At 36.4% G+C, this 19824-nt stretch overlaps 1 protein-coding gene across 1 annotated transcript in view; it reads right to left on the bottom strand.

Annotated features, from left to right (window-relative positions):
* Window positions 1-365: 365 nt before the first annotated feature.
* Window positions 366-19824, bottom strand: part of LOC126367315 (uncharacterized) — an 84065-nt gene continuing 64606 nt past the window's right edge. Inside the window, exons 2-6 of the mRNA XM_050010788.1 lie at window positions 13678-13879; window positions 11041-11276; window positions 8543-8803; window positions 5583-5741; window positions 366-2268 (exon numbers count right to left, since the gene is read on the bottom strand). Coding sequence (XP_049866745.1) covers window positions 2119-2268; window positions 5583-5741; window positions 8543-8803; window positions 11041-11276; window positions 13678-13849 — 978 coding nt within the window. The 5' untranslated portion in view covers window positions 13850-13879 and the 3' untranslated portion in view covers window positions 366-2118. The remainder of the gene's footprint in view (window positions 2269-5582; window positions 5742-8542; window positions 8804-11040; window positions 11277-13677; window positions 13880-19824) is intronic.

Below are 19824 nucleotides of genomic sequence, written 5' to 3'. Positions count from 1 at the left end.
GGGCGAGTATATTGATTTGTGTGGAATCCGGGGCGGTTTTAAATATAATATATTTTATTGGTATTGGTCCTAAAATGCTACTGCATTCCTAATAAGTAATGTAAATAAAAATGTTTACAGATACCCATTATTGTATACCTAGTGGGTGACTCGAAAATTGAATTATTTTTAATAGCCAATAATAAATCTTCTCGATTTTGCAATTTAAGGCATATTTGTATGTTTTTTTAATGGTACCTAGTAGATTGGCATTGGAAATCCTAACGTGCGTATAAGTATAGTAGGTAAACGAATCTGTGGTACGGTACGGTAGCGGTAGGTAGGTGGGTATATTACCGAAGTACAGGGAAATTGAATAAGCCAGCTAGTCATAACATTTTATTTAATTCCTCAATAGGTACATTTTAAAACGACATCGTAGGTACATTCAGTTATTTACACGTTCATTGTTCTTAATAAATAAATATTAAATTAAACAACACCATAATATACTTATCAGCTTTCTAGTTATAATAATTAGTAAATACAATACTTTTTTACTTTAATATTTGTTATACCTATTAGGTATACTTAAGTAGGTAGGTAATTAATAAATCGTGGCACCACAAGAATACTGTTGTAAAACAAGTAGGTAGGCACCTACTTTTTAAAATATTACATTAATTTGTAGAAAATACGTACTACCTTTACCTATTTAGCACATTTTTAGGGTTCCGAACTTCAAAAGGAAAAATGGAACCTTTATAGGATCATTTTATTTTAACATTTAATTGTTTTAGGATACAGTTCACAATTACAGTTTTTTTTGCATTTAGCGCATGTTGGTGTTATCTAAAGTTTATAGACAAAATTATTGAGTTTTCTTCTTTATTAAAATAATCTAGGTAGGTAGGTATTACAAACATTCGATTTATTACCTAGAAATGTCTGCCATCAAGGTTTTATTACCTACCCTGTATATTGGCAATTCTGGAAGGTATTTGCAATAAAAACCGACACGGAAAGCATCTGATCGGAAACCGAATGGTTATTGGTGCATATTGACTCCTATCTTTTTGTAGCGTCTCTCTTTTCGCTTTAAAATATTTTGCAGTACGCAGGTAACAAAGTTATTTGTAAATAAAGTTGGTTGCGTAACGTCGTGTACTGTTAATAAAAAATATATTAATGAAACCATGCCACATTAACTTTTTTGACAAATTAAACCGTAAGTCTCATTAAAATGTCAAATATGATAGTGCGACAGGGTTCTAAAGTGGGTACATGATATTGTCATGACTGTACCTTTATGTATAGCAATTTGCCGCAGAACCAAAGCAGTACTTATTAATAGGTAGGTACATCAGCTTGACAGTAAAACAAATAACAGTAATGAATACTAAAAACAAAAGTATAGCTAATTACCTATCTAAATCAGAAAGGAACTGAGAACTAAACCACTTATGTGTGTTTGGAAAGCAAAAATAAAATCGAACATAGGTAGGTACTGTTTTTGAAGTGTTAACTTCTCCATGAATAGCCTTATAAGTAGGCACCTACCACCTAAATCATACAATTTCGTAAGTTTGAGTGTTTTTATTTTTTTCTTTTCCATACTTTTGCGATGGAAAATTCCACTTGATATCAACTCATTATGGTCTTACCCCTGGAATTTTCGAAAAATAATTTTAACGGTGTCTTGTGTGTATGAATGTTTATTCTTATCTGTATTTAGATACTTGTAGCTATTCATGTCACTCTTGGATTACCTAATCCACCTACCTAGAAGTTTATTCATTGATTTGGTCATAAAATGACATACTTATTCACTGAATGAGTTGACATCTCTTGGAGGAAATATCTAAAAAGAAAACCCTTTCGAAAAAACAGTGTCATTTAATGCCGTAGGTACTTATGACTATAGTAAAAAATAAAATGTTTATTGGCATAGGATAGGAGCGTATCGTCTTCTTGTTACAGTTTAATTCCAAGTTTCTTGTTTCTTTTAGTTCTTTCCATCCATATAATTCTTTCTGACCATTAAAAAAGATTGATCTTTGACGAAATAACGTCGCATTAAACTTTTCTTTGTCTCTATATAGGTACCTAAGTACAAGTATGTTTCCTATAAACTGTTTGTCAGTGGTTGTAAGTTGGATGGGAGTGTAGAGCCCACCGCAGAAACAGAAGAAATGCAAACAGCGCTGCGAAGAATGATACCATCAATCGTAGAATCTTTTCTGTATTCTGGTCTCTTTGACTGGCGCGCAGTCGCTCCACCAAGCCATTCTGAAAACATATAAGAATTATTTTAAAATGCAAAATGAAGCGAATAATCTTCATTCAGTCAATTGATAAGTCAACAAAAACGTTATAATCCCTAGTTTGGTTAGGACGTTGTAGGCTTCTTTTTCTCATCTTCATCAACCCAGACGTAAGGGTTATTATTGATTGTAGGCTGATCATCCGATTGTCCGAAGGTAATATGATTTGTGTTTCGGAGCGCTCGTTAAGCAGTCGACCCAGCTACTATTTATTTCAATAAGTATGGAGTCGTTACATGAGCCATGTCAGGGCCTTTGCTGGCTCAATAGTAACTCTGACATTAGGGTTGACACAACCAACATGTGAGAAGAAGAATTAATACATAGTATCGCCATAAGAGGAAATTTTTTCTATGTATGCACTTGCGGTCCTGCGGTGTGTGCGGTCCAATTTCGAGAACCACTGAATGGATTCGCATGTTGTTTTTTACTGTTAGGATCTGCATTTCGCATACAATAAGACCTATCTGAGTGGAGCAGAGTCTATAGGTTACATGAATGTAAATTGATTATTTTAGTATCTCTACCACACACTAGACGGGCTTGCTCACCTATTTACATCATGTAATCACGTGGCCTGTTATTTCTTCACTTAATAAAGCACCTTTCTACTAAGTTGTAGGTAACTTATGTTAAATAGAAAATCTTGCTCGTGTATAAAAAAGGAAAGGTATTTTCTATGGTTAATGAATGATCAGCTATACAGCTGTAGTCAACCCGAACGATGTTGTGGTGAGTTTTGTCTTTGCCAGTATTTCCAGTAATTAAAGGGGCATTATATTATATTAAAAGTGACCTTTTATATGGGATAAAAAAATACTTTTATTTTGTGAAAGTTTTACGGGTAACACAAATGTAGCATTAGATAATGTGAAGTTAGTATTCAAGTCAAGACATTTCAGCGAATAGTTTAACTATTTACTTAAGTTCATGTAAACCACGGAATAGAGAGAGAATGGAAAGGCCCTAACACGCATTTTGTATGAGCACCGTTGTCACCGGTTCGACCCCGCTCATTTTTACTACTACTCCTGCAAACAGACAACTACGATAGCTCGACTTCTCTTTCGCTTTCGCTCTTTCGCTTTTCAAATTCCGCCTTTACCGGCAATGTATATTTTATGTGATAAGCAGCAATTTTGTCATTACTTTTCGTAAGATACAGTATACAAAAGTATTTTTGTGATAGATAGCCGATCATACTAAGATTTTTAGCTTCTCTGTGATAAAGAGGGATCTCCTTGCATGATAGTGGATGTTTGAATTTTTTGTTCTGCATGTTATAATGCACAAGACGAACTTTTAATATAAATACTATCGCCGAGGTCCGTGGGTCGTAAAGTTTGCGGATGAGTGGAGTGCAAAGTGGAAGTACTTATGAACTTGTATGGCGCGCGTTTCAGGCTCACTTGGCCCTTCCAGCCTCTTTCTTCTATTCCGTGATGTAAACCATGCGGCAGTATTTTATATATATAAGTAAATAAAATAAAAGCATGCAATGAAAAAAGAAAGGGGGAAATGTATTTACGGAAGATTGTCTTAAAACTAGTGTAGTAGTGTCACTGAGCTGCGCGTAAGGACGTGCTCAGTATACTTTATGCGTGTGCATTATTGTGTAAGTCGGACACAGGCGTGATTGTCCTCATTGGTATGGAATCGGATGACTTCATTGATGCTCTTGCGCATCCTTGAATGAGCATACGTCGAGCATATGAGTAGGTTTAAGGAAGAAATTATAAATGTGTATAGATTTTTACATGTCTAGTTTTGCCCTCAGGACGTTCTCAAAGATAATTGCGTTGGTGCTACGATTGTTCAAAGTAACCTTTAAGTACATTATATATACTAGGTAGAATTGTTGTCAGGCCCGGCTTTGGAGATTCGAAATGTTTTACAATCCCATATTGATTATCCTACTTGAGGTCATCCTAGGTCTTATTATAACATAAAGGATGGCCATACGTTTCGGTTGCGTTCATAAGGGGTCATTCGAGGAAGAGATCCAACGAAGTGAAAGCGTGAATGCTGTTTATTCAATGAATATTCAATGAATGATGAAGGTAACATAACATACATACATAAACTGCCTATATACGTCCCACTGCTGGGCACAGGCCTCCCCTCAATCAACCGGAGGGGGTATGATGAAGGTGCGATGCCTCAAATAACGGCCTTCGTGGTCGGTGAGGTTTGGGCTCACGAGCCGTGAGGACTTGTCACTAAAATAAATTTGTGATCCCTAGTTTGATTAGGACATTGCAGGCTGATCACCCGATTGTCTGAAAGCATGATGATCTGTGCTTCGGAGGGCACGTTAATCAGTCGGTCCCGGCTGATGAAGTCGGTCATTGAGCTCACAACCTACACGAGAGAATAAGATAAAAGATTGCGACTACTACGGAAAACGGGGTAGTTTCCAACTAGTCAAATCGGTTACTTTTTACTAAACGTTAAAACACGAAATTACTATGGAATTTGTATGAAAAAGCAACCTGTGACGTCATAGAGAAACGACAAAATGTCGCACTTATTATTACATTTTTCTTAATTAAAAATTCATTAATAAGTTGAATAGAAAAAATAAATCGTTTTTTGTCACCTTTAGATCTGTCTTTATAAGTAGTAATCATAATTTATCTTTGACTTAGGAAACTACCCAATTCCACTTGATATTAACTTCGGAACATAAGCAGAACCCCTTAAGTATTTGGTACGTACGGTCACTTAGCATCCTATATTTCTCTGGTATGTGAACATTCTACGCAAATTGGCAAAATCTTTCGCCAGGCTGCCAAATGCCAAGGGGATTAGTTATCGCCACTACGCGACGAAGATTAATAGGTGAAAGAAACTACCTATTTAGTGAAAAGGAAATAAACTACGCACATCCATGGTGAACCAATATATTGGCAAATATGTGCTGGGTCAATCCATACTAAGTACCTACCTATTATAAATGCGAAACTGTTTGTCTCTCTCTGTCATGTCTCTGTTACGTTTTCACACCTAGGTAGGTACTCGGTGAAAGTGCTGGATCGCGTTTCGGATGAAAATTAGAACGAACGATGTATCTACATCGAAATCTAGTGCCGAAGATAGAGTACTTTTTGGGAACGAGGTCTAAGTTTTTTGTAGGAACTTGCACTCAGAGCAAGAGTTTATTATAAAATTTTGAGCGGATTCGCTTCTTTCCTTGCTCTGTGCAGCAATTACAGTGTTCGACACGGGTGAATTCACGAGGAAATCTAGTTGTTTATAAAAAAAAATGCGAAATCTTACCCATCCGCCATGAGCAGCGATCCAGGAGCCCGGCTCCTCGTGCAAGAGATCAGCGACGGCAGCCGCGGGCGCTGCCACTATCTCGATCGGAGGCTCCCCGTCCGCCGCCTCCGCCGCTTCCCGGGCTAACGCACCGCACACGCAGTATACTGCTGCTATCTGTCGATAAAATATCGCTTTATAATATACAAAAACAACAAACCTAAACACCCTTACCAACCCGCAGTGTAGCAGCGTGGTGGTAACCAATACTGAGGGGGTGGATTCTGAGTCGACATCAAGTGGAATTTCCTGTCGGAAAATTAATGAAAGTTTAAGTGTTTTTTTACGTTTTCAGTTCCCTTTTTTGCGACGGAAAATTCTACTTGTTATCAACTCAGAATCATGGTCTGAATCATCCCACAAAGTTTTCGTTACGATGTCACTAACACCCTTTATATTATAGTAGGTACTTAACATACGTACGAAATAAAGGTAAATTATAATAATGTATTGAAACGATAACAACCCGATATTTTGTTTACTTATGTTTTATTTTCCCTCGGATTATGCATTGAATTATGTGCATGCCACGACAGAATAATAAAAAAGTAAAGTTAATAGAACCATTTTTTACCCTTATGCTCATAAACAACCAATTTTGTTATACAAACAGATTGAGTGAACGATAAAACTTTTGGGTTATAGGATCACGTCTTTTCCGAGATATGAAAATAGAAACGTACCTATTTGCTTTGTGACGTGAATACATTTGCTTCTTAAGGACATTCTGGATTACTGTGCTCGACACGTTTTATATTTAGTTCTACTAAGTGTTTCTAGTAGGTAGGTATATCTTAAACAGGTACAGGTATTTGACTAAGCCCTGAATTATTTTTTCGACATCTTTTGTTATCGGTTTTATCAAATAAAGCCGAATATGTGTCGATGTTTGTCCAAAGTAATCGTTTTATTATTATTCCTGCTCTACGGAATCCATCGAAAATTTAAATAAAATTGACTATCTGCAAACCCGTTCACATAAATTAACGTTTGAAGTTTAAACAGCAATATCCAGCGTTCATAGTATCTCAAGAAGAGAGAAGCGTCAGCCAACAAACGCGGTCTGCGGTGGCGGACTAAAAAGCCACCGTCACTATTTACCCAGTAAGCTATTTTCAAGCAGTTTAATTTAAGACCCTGACAAAGCTAGTTCGTAGGACTATTTATCAACTGAAGTGGACATTTCCATTGTAGGTAAGAAGAGCACAGCGGATCTAGTAATCTTCAATCAAGCACGAAGTAGTAAAACTACGTTTGCAGGAATGAATAATATATAACTTTTGATTGTAGCTATGTGATGTTTCTGTAGCCATAACATAGAACTCCAGCTATTGGTATGTTGGCGCAGGTCCATCGTTCACGTCAACAGGTCACATGATAGGTTTTCAACAGACGAGAGGATGTGGAAACGTATTTTTGATATAAGAATCACTCTTTATAATAATTCAGGCAGAGTAACGGTTTATGGACTTTATGGTGTGGGTACTCAGTTCATTTGCGATGGATGTACCTCTGACTACCCCAATTGGGATATAGTCGTGAGCTTATGTATATATGTAACGGTTTATACCAGACATGAAGTACAAATGTGTCGCTCAAGTGGCGTGTAGAATACAACAGAATAAGTGCGCCGCTCATAGAGGTACCTACCTATTCTGTATAACAAAATTATGAGCGAGTTTTCATAAATTGACCAATTAAATAATGGACGAGATAATGAGACTTTTACGTGAGTTCATTAGGGATCATTAATGGATGCAATACTTAGTTCATTTTGCTTTTTATCATTTGCACTTTCTAACAGGTCTTTCTAATCGTAGTTAACGTAAAATTTGTGAAAAGGGCTTTCATCTTGTCATTGTCCGTTTAAGCAGCATTGCGTGTTGCGATACTGAGTTAGATTTGTGTGCAAAAATCTTTAAAACCAAAATGATGAGGTTAATCGAAAAGAGTGTCACAGCTGTGAAATCCATCGCACCATGGCAGGACATACACAACACTGAGTATTTAAACAGTAAAAGGCCGGAAGTACAATCAAAAAGTAGCAAGGAAAGTGTCAGTCATGAATCACTTGGTACATATTTTTAAATATACTTAATCAAATCAAATCAAATATACTTTATTGCACAGAACTAAAATTTCAACAATCAGACATAACACATGAATACAGTACAATTTGGGCGGCCTTATTGCTCTAGAGCATTTTCTTCCAGGCAACCAACAAAAGGAGACAAACATTTACAACTTGGATGCGGGATGGTGCAACAAAAAATAAATAAATAAATACCTAAAAGTAAAACTAAAGTTAATATAATAAATATTCTATACTTAATATTATCCTAGGAAAAAAGTAACAGCTAAAACGGGTCTCGCTTTTTTGGTTTCACGTTTATTCAATTTAATCTATAGTATCATATGATATTATACCTACATCAATGCTTCAAAGTAACAACATCGGATCTCACACCTGCTCAAATTCCTTTTATTAAGTGTAGGTACAAAGCAATAATTCTTTGAGCGACACCATAATATCAAAATTGGTTATGAGTCTTCTCGAAGTGGTACTGCCTGCCCCGATATTATTACTATGATTATTTTGTCCTTGAGTTAGAGTACATACGAACCTATCTAGAATATGTTTTTTTGCTAACAATACGAAGACACTCATACATTCCTTATAAAATTGTGATTTCGGACAAGTGTTTAATTTCTAATTTTTAAGTTTGATGTGTAATTTTAATTTTACTTTATTTTTAAATACTTAAGTACCCTTAATTGTATAAGTTATGTACGCCGTAATTGTCATATATATTAGTCACAATACCGTAACCTTTTAAAAATGTAAAATGTTTTAATATATGTGATGTGGTTGTACTTTATAAATAAATAAATAAATAAGACATAAAACACGTATGTACCTTAGACCAAGTAATATTTTCTCTAGTGATTCGACGAGCGAGGGCTAAGGCAAGCTCAGCTAGTGCCGTGTCAGAGCGGAGCATGGCTGAGGGTGCCCTGGTGGCCTGCCTCGCCACGTATCTGAAGGTTTCAGGCGTCTTCCTCTCCAGCGCAGCGCACAACGCCCGCATGGCCGACATGACACCCGTCTCCACGTTGTTTGTGGCTTCTTCGCCGCATTCCGTTTCCACCATCCGTTGTAGTCGTTTCATTACTATTTGCTGAAAACAATAAAATTTTCTTTTTATCAACGGAAAAAGGGCACTTTAAGAGATACTCTAGACATATTTTGCAAGTGTACTTGATAATTCAGTAACATACTTATTTCGTTAATCATCATCCGCATCAAGATATGTCTGCGATGCTATCATAGTAATGGTGCATTAAATCTATATTTATTGTAGGCAATAGACAACAGAAAGAGTGGATATCAACAGCAAGAGTATCCACTCTTGCTGTGGCACCCGCAAGTCTAACCCGACCAGTAGAGATTAGTTTTAAGAGTCGAGTGACTTAAGTTTTTTGTTGTGAGTTGTGAGAGTATATATAAGCAGGTAAGTAACAAGAAATACTAGTAGATGACAATATTCTGCACTGCATAGTTGATTCTGTTTTATCACTGAACGTGGTATATGCATCAAGTAACGGATAACACTATGGTGGGTCTAAAAAGGCCACTGTAGGTAGGTAGGGACTTGCACTCTATTCCTATTTTCCGCTCTCATGTATTCGTTTAGAGTAGCCCGCCTTATTTTATTAGGTTAAATGTGTTCTAGATAAGTTCTTTAAACACAAAGAGTGGCAGGTACTACTTACTTATCGACATTTTACGACAGGGTTTCCGCCCCTAATAGTTTACAACTCCTGACTGTACTCTCAGAACCTTTTAAATGAAAGCACTCACCTATGACTTCAAGATAAGTTATTAATTTCGTCGTTCTAAAGTGGCTTACTTTCCGAAGGCCTCCAGAGGCCAGTCTTAAAAATATAAAGTTGGCGTAGAGTCCTCACTTATTTCACTATTTATAATAAGTACGTACTCGTACTATATCTTGGGGCATCGATATTTTTCCTTTAGACCTTTATACATTTTTATGGCCTTTTTTTAATTATTAGTTGATAATTGCAATGGGAAATATTAAGTGTATCTTCTTCATTTCTTCATATATGTTTCATACCATTTTTTTAGGTCGTATTGTTCGTCAATAAATCGAATTGGATGAGGAACCGTCCCTACTGACAAAATGCAAATGAACCGAAGGTAAATAATATTTTAATGACAAGAAACAACACAAAACGCTTTTTGAAAAAAAAAAATCTGCAGATACCGCCATAAACATCGCCATAAAAGTTTACGACTAATTTAGATGTCTATGGCGTGACCTTTCTAAGATAACTTTGTTTAAATAACGACAATATTTTAGAATTTCAAAAATTAAAATGTACAATACCTGAAAATATTGGACAAAAGTTTAGCATCGCAACAAAATGTTTGAAAACAAAGTCGAATAATATGTCCTTTCGACGAGTACCATCCATCCATCTATATAAATATACGGCCCTATATTGTTGTTTGTCAAATTGTTACTAGGTACTCCAACAATTTGTTTGGAGAATTTCATTTCACGAGTAGGTAGGTATACAGCATTCAATCTATGGAAATAAGAAGTTTGAAAATAGACCTACGCTTTCGAAATCGATTTCAATTGCTACTGTCAAGCTGGATCTCAGTTATACAAACTTCTAAATTCTAAATGCTTGAGGAGAATTTTATGTAAATCTATGCTTTAATGTAATGTTGTATTTCAATATAATGGAGAATATAAATCGAATGTGTAATATCTCTTCGACCAGATACATTTGAAATTAACATCAAAAAAGAAATGCGTTTGCGTGTTTAGATATTGCCTTTTAGACATAATAGATTTTAGTGTGACTTATTTGTGAGTTGTAAACTTTGTTGCATTTTAATAATATAAGTAAGTAAATAGGTTTATTAAGTAATATTAACATACTTAGTCTCATTCAAAGAACATTGTTTAAAGATAAAGTATAGACCAGTTAAAGACTTTCTGTGATTTTAATAATTTAGTAAGTAAAGAATTGAAAATTAGTGTTGAACTCTATTTGGTGCGGTTTATAAGCTTGTGTTATTATGGTATTACCATTATGAATTATAGTAATTTGCATTGCGTAACAAAGAGACTTATACTATATTTAAGTACTTACTTATAAGTACTATAAAGTCTGTGAAAGTTTCAAGATATTTCCTAACTATTTAAAATACTATCAAACTGAAAGATAGCAGAGTCCGAAGCTATTCTACGATAACGTAACATTTTTCGTTCAAATTCGATTGAACTGAAGATTGCATTGCAGCACTTCTCTCAATTACCACTTCTTCACAATGGGCATCTACAGGGTATTTAGGAAGTAAAATAGAATATACGAGTAATACCTTATTATTACCAATAGCAGCTCTGCGTATCTGCGTCCTGATGTATTGTAGGCAGAGAGCGCGACCTTGACGGACGATCTGTGGTTTGATGTGCGTTGGCGACGCCAGGTACCACCCGATGGTAGCTGACAGTCTTCGTGGGACGGCGGCTGCTGCTGCGTTCGACACCATCGTACTGAACCGCCGCTTGGTTCGGTCGAATGGTGACAGCGACCGCGACGGCTGCTGTTGAGGATCTGGAAGATAAACGTATTCATGATTCTTATTACTTTGTTTTAGATTATTATTTATGGCTTTACTACTTTTGCTATAACATGACGTAGCCCGTGGTCACGTGGGGGAAATCGTTATTCCCGTACACGTTATGATGCCCTGACGTGGACATGTGGACAGGGCCAATTAGTTGTAGTAGCATCGTCAGCGTCCCCCAGCTGCAAGCATACAGCATATAGCCTATGTTCTACGTCTAGGCATCGCCTCATAAAAAGCTAAAACCATTTAGCTTCCAGACAGAAACTTTCTCTTATCAGTTGGTGTCTGAAGAGGGAACTGACTTGTTTACTCTTGGCGGCGTAGTTGGCTATTAAAGCGACTATTAAGATTGAGGTAGCACTTTACAAATTAAGTAAGATAAGTAAGTTTAAAAGGGGCTTTTTAGGTGTTTAAGATAAAAGGGACTTCTTACTTGTTATTGAAAGCGCGGTGGGTTTAATGGTGTTTACATTTTAGACCGGGGATTAGGTACATGTACCGGGGCTTGGGATAATACAACTAATAAGGACGTCGTTTGAAATTTTCGCAGCAGGGTGCTCAGCCACAATGACTTTTTGTAGGTTCCAGTTCAATATAGTTTCACCCAATTTTTATATTTAAGGGTTTGTATTGAGTAATACACCTCACGGCGACTGTGAAAAACATTATTGCCATTCAATGAGCGACTTTCCAGGTTACGTTCCCTAAAAAAATATAGATGATTCTGTACAGATTTGCCTTCTAATTTCATAGATACCAGACATATTACGCATCTTTTATGACGATCCTTTTTATTATACCCAGGCACAACACATCTTCCACCCATTATTATTCTAAATTAAAGCACATAATAACGGGTTCTCATCAGTCATCCCGTGATCATGGCACTTGCAACAGTGTCGAAATATCAGGAGTCTCATATCCCCATTTAAACGCGGTAAGAACCCGTTTTTATGTGCTTTAATTATGATAGTAACCGCGTAAATTTAAAACATTATTATTCTGATCAAAATAAAAAGAAGCGATATAAGTGGCAACGTACTTAATTATATTCGCATCTGATTCAAATATCAAGCAACAATTATTTTTATAAATGCCATTAGATTATATTTTTGAATAATTATGTATCCCGAGCAATAAGAAAATAGGTACTTAATTATCACTTTAAATCTGAACAACGCTATATTTTTTGGGGGAAACGTAGCCTGTAAAGTCTCTCATTAATCGTGTCTTTCAGGAAACTAATAAGGTATTAATTGAGGAAAAAAAGAAATACTTAACGTTCTTGACAAACTTTCACCTCTCTCAGTTTGAACTTTGAGCGAGATCGTTAAGTGGCGTTTCGGGAGAGTTTGATTGAATTAACAAGCGCAAGTACGAAAAAGGACTTTTGTCTTTGTTTTTCCTGTCTTGTTGGGTACCTGTTATGTAACATGCCAACAGGAAAGATTTCTTTTGTCTTTGTATTTTATGTACTTACTTGTTGAATGTCTAAAACTATCCGCTTTCTGAATTATCCGTTTAATGTATATATAGTCCGCGCCACGAAAGAAGTCCACGGATCTAATTGATACGAAAAACTGATACTTCTATGCAGACTCAGTGAAGCGCCGCAGCAGTGGGACTTTTTAACACGCTCACTATGTACCTAACTGAAAATTATCAAACCGTCACGTGCAATGTTATGTTAGATAAACACATTGAATTTATGTAGATAGACACGCTATAGCAAGAAAAAATGTGCCCCACATATGGGACATGCACGTATATATGTATTCAAATGTATTGCCCCATATGTGGTTCATACATAGTGAACGTGTTAATCTTTGTAATGAGGCGGTAACTGTGTGCGGGCCTTGCTATCTGATGTTTGTAAATACATAATAATAGGAAGTTGTCTCGACCATTGGAGCGGACGATACGACTCACCTATCACGTTGGTCTAATACAGAGCTCGGTGAGACCTCTGACTATCCCAATTGGGATACCATATGTTGAGGTCGGTCTTCCATTTAAACGCTCAACTTGAGATGAATAGATTTATTGGCTTTTGGGTTATTTATATATATGATGCTTGTTACACAGAGCGAGAGAAAGTGACAGAATAAAAATTAACTCACAAAAAAAGTATTTTAGTTGGTGTTGCCAACAGTCGTGAGCTTATGCTGTAAATGTATGTAATAGTGGCTACACTGTAGGTACAGCATATAGTTCTATTAGATTATCCATTGAATTCCAATAAAAGTTTGTCGACTTGGAGTTGAAAGAGATCAATAACCTCCTTCTTTTTTGAAGTCGGTTAAAAAACAGGATAGAATAGTGATACACAAAGAAGGATGCCTATGCCTTCAGTAGGATAGTTAGGCTTAGTATGATATTTGATACCTTTGGTTTGCAAAGCGACGAGGTCATCGGCGGCCCCAGCCAGCGCGGCCAGCGGCGTGCTAAACTTGCGGCGCGGGCGCAGCGGCGGCACGAACTCATCGTCGTCTTCGTCGCCATCGGGTGGAGTGACGTGTATGGCGATGTTTTTGACATCTTGAGGACTGGGCGCCATTTGCCATCGCAGGTCCGTTAGCGGCCCTATCTGAAACGTAGAAAAGATATTAAAGTAACATAAAAACTCATGACTATATCCCAATTGTAGTAGCTTTGTATGAGTTGTAGTAGCTAGTAGCTTTGTATCACATATTTAATCCCATAAGATTACTGCATTTATAAAACAGGCTGGAAGGTTTCCAAAAATATGAAACAAAAATGAACCAAAAATGCAATTATTTCAGTGGAAAAAAATATTGTATGAAGCGTGATTAAAATTGTGTTTTGAACTGTACATGTAAATGACAGATGTGATGTCAAGCAGTCGCCGTGCGGGGAGTCGCTGTCCACGCTACAATTCAGTCTAAGTAATACAAATTTTGAAATAAAATATAGACTCTTGAATAGACGGGAGTGACAATTTCAACGAGTAGATAGCCACCTGAATTGAAAAACAGGGTTCCTAGCCTCATATTTTTTCATATTGGCTTTCATATGCAACTTTGATGGAAAACTCTGCGTATATGAATTCGGTATATTACCGTCGGAGACAACAGCACCTTGCATATTCTCATGAGAGGTTTTGATAATGATCAGGAGTTTTGGCGGATACCCAATGCTTCCAAATGTTGTATAAAGTCCTCCCCTACTTGCATGTCAAAGGTCTACAAGAAAAGCGGTTAAAATATGCGTGATTTTACCCATAGTTTAGTACTTATATTGATTTCTGAGTAAATTGTTGCTAAATTGCATCCATTGTTGATAACTTGGATACAGGTGGTCGTTCACCTGACTTCAAAGTCGTTCACCTGCCCACCTGGTAATTTGAAATACTTAGGTATTTCTAAATGAATATAATTTCAACAATTAGTTCTGCAGATTGCATGATAGCCGGTATGTGACGGGATATACGTACTATATACTTGTGTGTCACTTCTCAACACCCTCGTACCCTTATCATCCAAAAGGGTTATGATTTAAATTATACCCTATAATAGGCGGTCATTGCCCTACCAATTACGCGGTTCACGAAATAAGTCACGGCGAAAAGAACGCTTGTTCTTATTTATGATCCATGAAAACAAATTCAGAAGGTATAAAGTGATAAGTCCTTTTTACCACGGCTGTTAGGCATACCTGACTACGTTTAACTGCAAAGACTTAAGTTACACACACATGAATGCCATTGAAAATAAACTAAGTGTGCACAAAACCATCAATAATTGATTCATAAATCTGCATAGAAAATTCTTGTTCATTCCCTTTTACGTTCATAGCAAATACCTGAGACCTAAGCGGTTCGAATTGTATTTATGGCCTGTGACGTCACATCGTATTGTTTCTTTTGTAGTGTATTATTGTCTTTTTCCGTCTTTATGACACGAATTAGTCGGAGTATATTAGTGTTGTCAATTGTCGAGACGTTTGTTAATTAAAGCGTATTTACTCGAGTTACGCATTGGTTCTGAGACTAGGCGTTTTTGTGATAGAATAATGATAACAATAGTGTTCTTTTCTCTTTTGACGTGACTTGTTGTAGCTTCAGACGGTGGATCTGTTATTGTGATGGCCGCAATTAGGGGCACTTTCCTGGTAAAAAAATAAATGCCCAGGTGGCGACCCTTGGTCCAGGGCGTTGTCTAATGGAGGAACGTCTCAGAGTGGACCGATAGCTTATTTTTTTGGGGTGGATGGACGCCCTTATTCTATATTTGTTATTATTGGCCTCGATTGGCGTTCACTACTTGATCGGACAAATGCATTTCTATGTCTATGCGAAAAATCGACTCGAGAAACTTATACAAATAAGTAAGTGTGTAGACATACTTACAAGTATTTCTTCAATTTTATTTTTAAATGCTATATTTATAAGTTTATTTTTGTAATAACGTAATAACTACTTAGTCTACTGAACATTAAAGACCATTGTAAGTTTTTTTTATTTGAGTGCCTACGCGTGTTACGAAATATTACCTAATTGTTTGTTGATCGATCGTTTATATTTTTATTTTGAAACTTTCGATAGGATCGTAGGTCATTCTTAATTTATTAGTCTATTTTATAAATAGACTTTTAAGACAATAAGGTAAGAATCAAAATATATTTAGAAATTATATTTATGATTAAAGCTCGTGCTTTGTTGATCATCTGTCTATACAAATAAATCATGTAACTTTTGCCCTGAAATCTGATTTTATTATAATTATACTGAAGAAATGTTGACATAGTGTTTCATTACTAATTAAAAAAATGTCAAGGAACAAAAAATTAAAAGGTACTTATATGTATTATTCCTTGTAGTGTAGACTCTACATCGGACAAGTACCGGGAAATGTCCCTTTAATCCCGTTGAGTCACACCATTTTGTGTAACACTGTTACCCATTGGTAAAAAATTACCGATTAGTAACACTGTTACTCAATGCCACATTATGTCGGCGAAAACATCTTCCAAAGAGTTGTAGTAGTAGATACATAAAGTGAAAAGTGGAACAATTATTTGTTGTGTCAGGGGGGTAGTAGTTCCTCTATATATATATAACTTAAGGAGCTCCGTATTCAAATCGATTTTATTGCCCATAAAATTACAGTTTACTCACAAAGCTGCCTTTATTGAAAGATTTAAAGGTTACGTGAAGCTACTGCCTCTACAAAAGCCTAAAATGTTCGTACTTTAATGTAGACCTTCGTATATGACGTCCTTGGTATGACCCTTAAAGGGCTGTGGTGTCGGGTAAAGTCTGGAATGTAAAAGGTAACCTAGACGTGGTAACAAACTTGCCTGTTGTCACACGTAGGTCATAGGTACGATATGTTACTTTGAAAACGTTTAGCTGAAGCCAAAATACCTTTAAATTCAAGTCCAATAAGAAAAAAAAATGTGCGAACAATTGGGTTGTATACTAGGTTCAAGATAAATTATGAAATACTGAATACTAAAGACAGATCTTAAACTAATGAAAAACGTTTTCTTTTTTCTATTTAAATAATATTTATGAATTTTAATCAAGAAAATGTAATAACAAGTTCGACATTCTATCATGTTTTTCTATGACGTGACTGTGTGTTTTCTCATACAAATTCCATAGTAATTTCATGTTTTGACGTTTAACAAAAAGTGCTGTTTTGACTAATAGTAGGAAAGTAGCATATTTTGTGTCCATTTTTAACTCCATATAAAGTAGTTACTCATGATATCAATTATCTCATGAAATTCTTACATAGTGTGTTTGGGGATGGTCGCCGATTTCCCTTATTCAACGCTTATCGTTATCGACAGATCGACTCACTAGGCTCGATTAGGTAATTATTTCAGACGACGCCCTGAGCGAAGGTTCGCACCCAACTGGGCACCTTCAGGCCTGTTGCCTTAAATGTTGTACTTACCGGGTGAGAGCCCTCGCCGCTCTCCATTTGTCCGGCCAAGTGCACGGCAAAAAATGTGTGTCAAAATAGTTGCTCATGAAATTTAACCGTCTATCAGTGTTATTACAAAACGAAAACTAAAAGATAACTAGGCTTAAAATATAGTCCGTCTCAAGAAGAAGTCTCGCGGCCGCGGCGCTACTGTCGCAGATTCTGCATACAATTATTATGACTTGTCAATTTAGTTTCATTAAAATCCGTCGACTTCTTTCATGGCGCGGATAATTATTTTATAAAGGCGGTTTATTTTGAAATCTCTACATAAGGATAATATAAAGATAATAGTGTTCGTAGAATCTGTATCGTAAAAAATACAACAGAGGATATTCTTTTATTTATTTAACTGAGAATTTTAAAGTTGCAAAAATATTGAAACGTTATCTGTTAAAATATCTAGCTCTATTTTGGAATATTCGGGCAAAGGTGGCTTTGAAAATAAAATATTTATATTGTATAAAGATCCTTTCTACCGTGGGAATTCGATAAGGTGTGATATATAGCTCTATTTAAAATGCTCGCGGTTATATCACGTTATTTTCGTTGTGTTGCCGTCGTGTTATTTGTGTTTAAAAGTATTACGATGTTTTAAGCGCGCATTTTGTAAGAGAACCGTTGTCGCCGGTTCAACCCCTCTTTTTCTACTACTGCTGCGAACAGATAACCACGATAACGTTATTTATTTATTTGTACACAATAAAACAGACACAAGAAACATACAAAGAAAACAGATAGTACAGGCAAGCTTTATTGTTTCTTAAATTCCATAGCCACTTTACCGGCAATGTATTTTTATGTGGTTGACTGCAATTTTATTATTAAGTACTTTTCGTAATATACTGAATACCAAAGTTGTTTTTTGATAAATAGCCGAAGACTTATAGCTTTGAGCGATCTCGTTGGATCATAGTCCATATTTGATTTTTTGTCCTTCAGATTAGAATGCACAAGACAACCACGAACTACTATCGCGGAGCTCCGTGAATCGTAGTTTGCGGACGAGTGGAGTGCAAAGTTGAAGTATGAATTATTTTCTCATACTTGTATGGCGCGCGTTTTGCGCTCACTTGACCCTTTCAATCACTTTCGTTTATTCCGTGAATTTAACGCATAGGATTAGCAGTGCGTCTCAATGTTGTGCGAGGGTTGAAGGACGAATGGCTTTACTTGAATGTACTTAGGTAAATACAGGTAATCGTATTGTTAAAGAGCAGGGGGGTTAAAAAGGCCACATCGAAGCAATTCATCTCAGAAAGCAATATTGCAATTTGACATTTGCGCATATGAAAGTAAGTGCGCATTACACACAAATGTCAAATAGCAATATTGCTTTCTTAGATGAATTGCTTCAATGTGGCCATTTTAACCCCTCAGCAGTAATTAGGTATACATAGGTATAACGGGTTGGTCCTTATGAATTCATAAATAAATACTAATATACTTAATGTAGTGTTAAAATGATTGATAAATGAGGAAGAAGCAAGAGAAGTGTGTACGGAAAAGCAAGGATACGTAGACTCCACTTGTTATTAACTTAGAACAATGAGCTGAATCATCCCCCCCAGCATAGTCAGTATTCGTTACGGGTCGATTACACCCTGTATTTTTTCTACAGTGAACATTATCGTGTTTTGAGTAATTGTTTAACAGTTTCCGTCGTCTAGTGTGTTAAGTACTTTGGGCTCACGATCCGACTTATGAGATCCGGGTTCGATTTCTGATAAGGACAGTGTTGAAATCACTTAGTGAGATTGTCATTTGTTAGGACATTGTAGGCTGGATCACCTGATCGCCCGCAAAGTTAAAGATGATTCCGTGCTTCAGATAATACGTTAAGCTGTTGGTCCCGACTTCTAGCAGTAAAAACATCTCCACGAACCAGCAGTGGAGCAGCGTGGAGGGAGTATGACCATATCCCCTCCGATTTATTGAGGTCTGGATTGGAGGCCTGTGCCCAACAGTGGGACGTAAATAAACTGTTAATATGAGTATAGTTTAGGGCGTTTTGCTTTATTTTATTTAGATCATCATCTCCCTAGCAATATCCCGTTTTTACAGTGTCCACTTACCTAACCTGAAGATTTGACAGGTCCGGTTTTTTACAGAAGCGACTACCTGTCTGACCTTCCAACCCGCGAAGGGAAAACTAGCCCAATACAGGTTAGGTCACATACATTAGGAATGTGGGTTTCCTTACAATGTTTTCCTTCACCGCTGAGTATGTGATAATCATTTATAATCCAAATATGAATCATCATCAATCATCATGAACCATGCTTTATTAGAAAGAAAGAAAGAAAGTTTATTCAGTACAACAAATAAGTAACAATTACAAATAAGGCCCTGGCTCCTAAACTAGTATAACTCTTTCAGGAGTCAGCGTCTTCCCAAATTGATATACTTACTTCATTATTATTTGAGGTAAGTACAATAATTTATTTTCTTTCGATATCGATTTGTTATTTTAGCTCGTGGGCGTTGTTGTTAGATTATTCAATTTAATATTCCGGCCAGGATATAGAGTCACTGCATCAAAGGGAGGTCGCGTCATGGCCCGTCAGCAATGTTAATA

The sequence above is a fragment of the Pectinophora gossypiella genome, chromosome 1 (assembly GCF_024362695.1).
Source record: "Pectinophora gossypiella chromosome 1, ilPecGoss1.1, whole genome shotgun sequence".
NCBI lineage: Eukaryota > Metazoa > Arthropoda > Insecta > Lepidoptera > Gelechiidae > Pectinophora > Pectinophora gossypiella.
The sequence above is the reverse complement of the archived record's forward strand: the minus strand, read 5'-3'. Positions and strand labels throughout refer to the sequence as shown.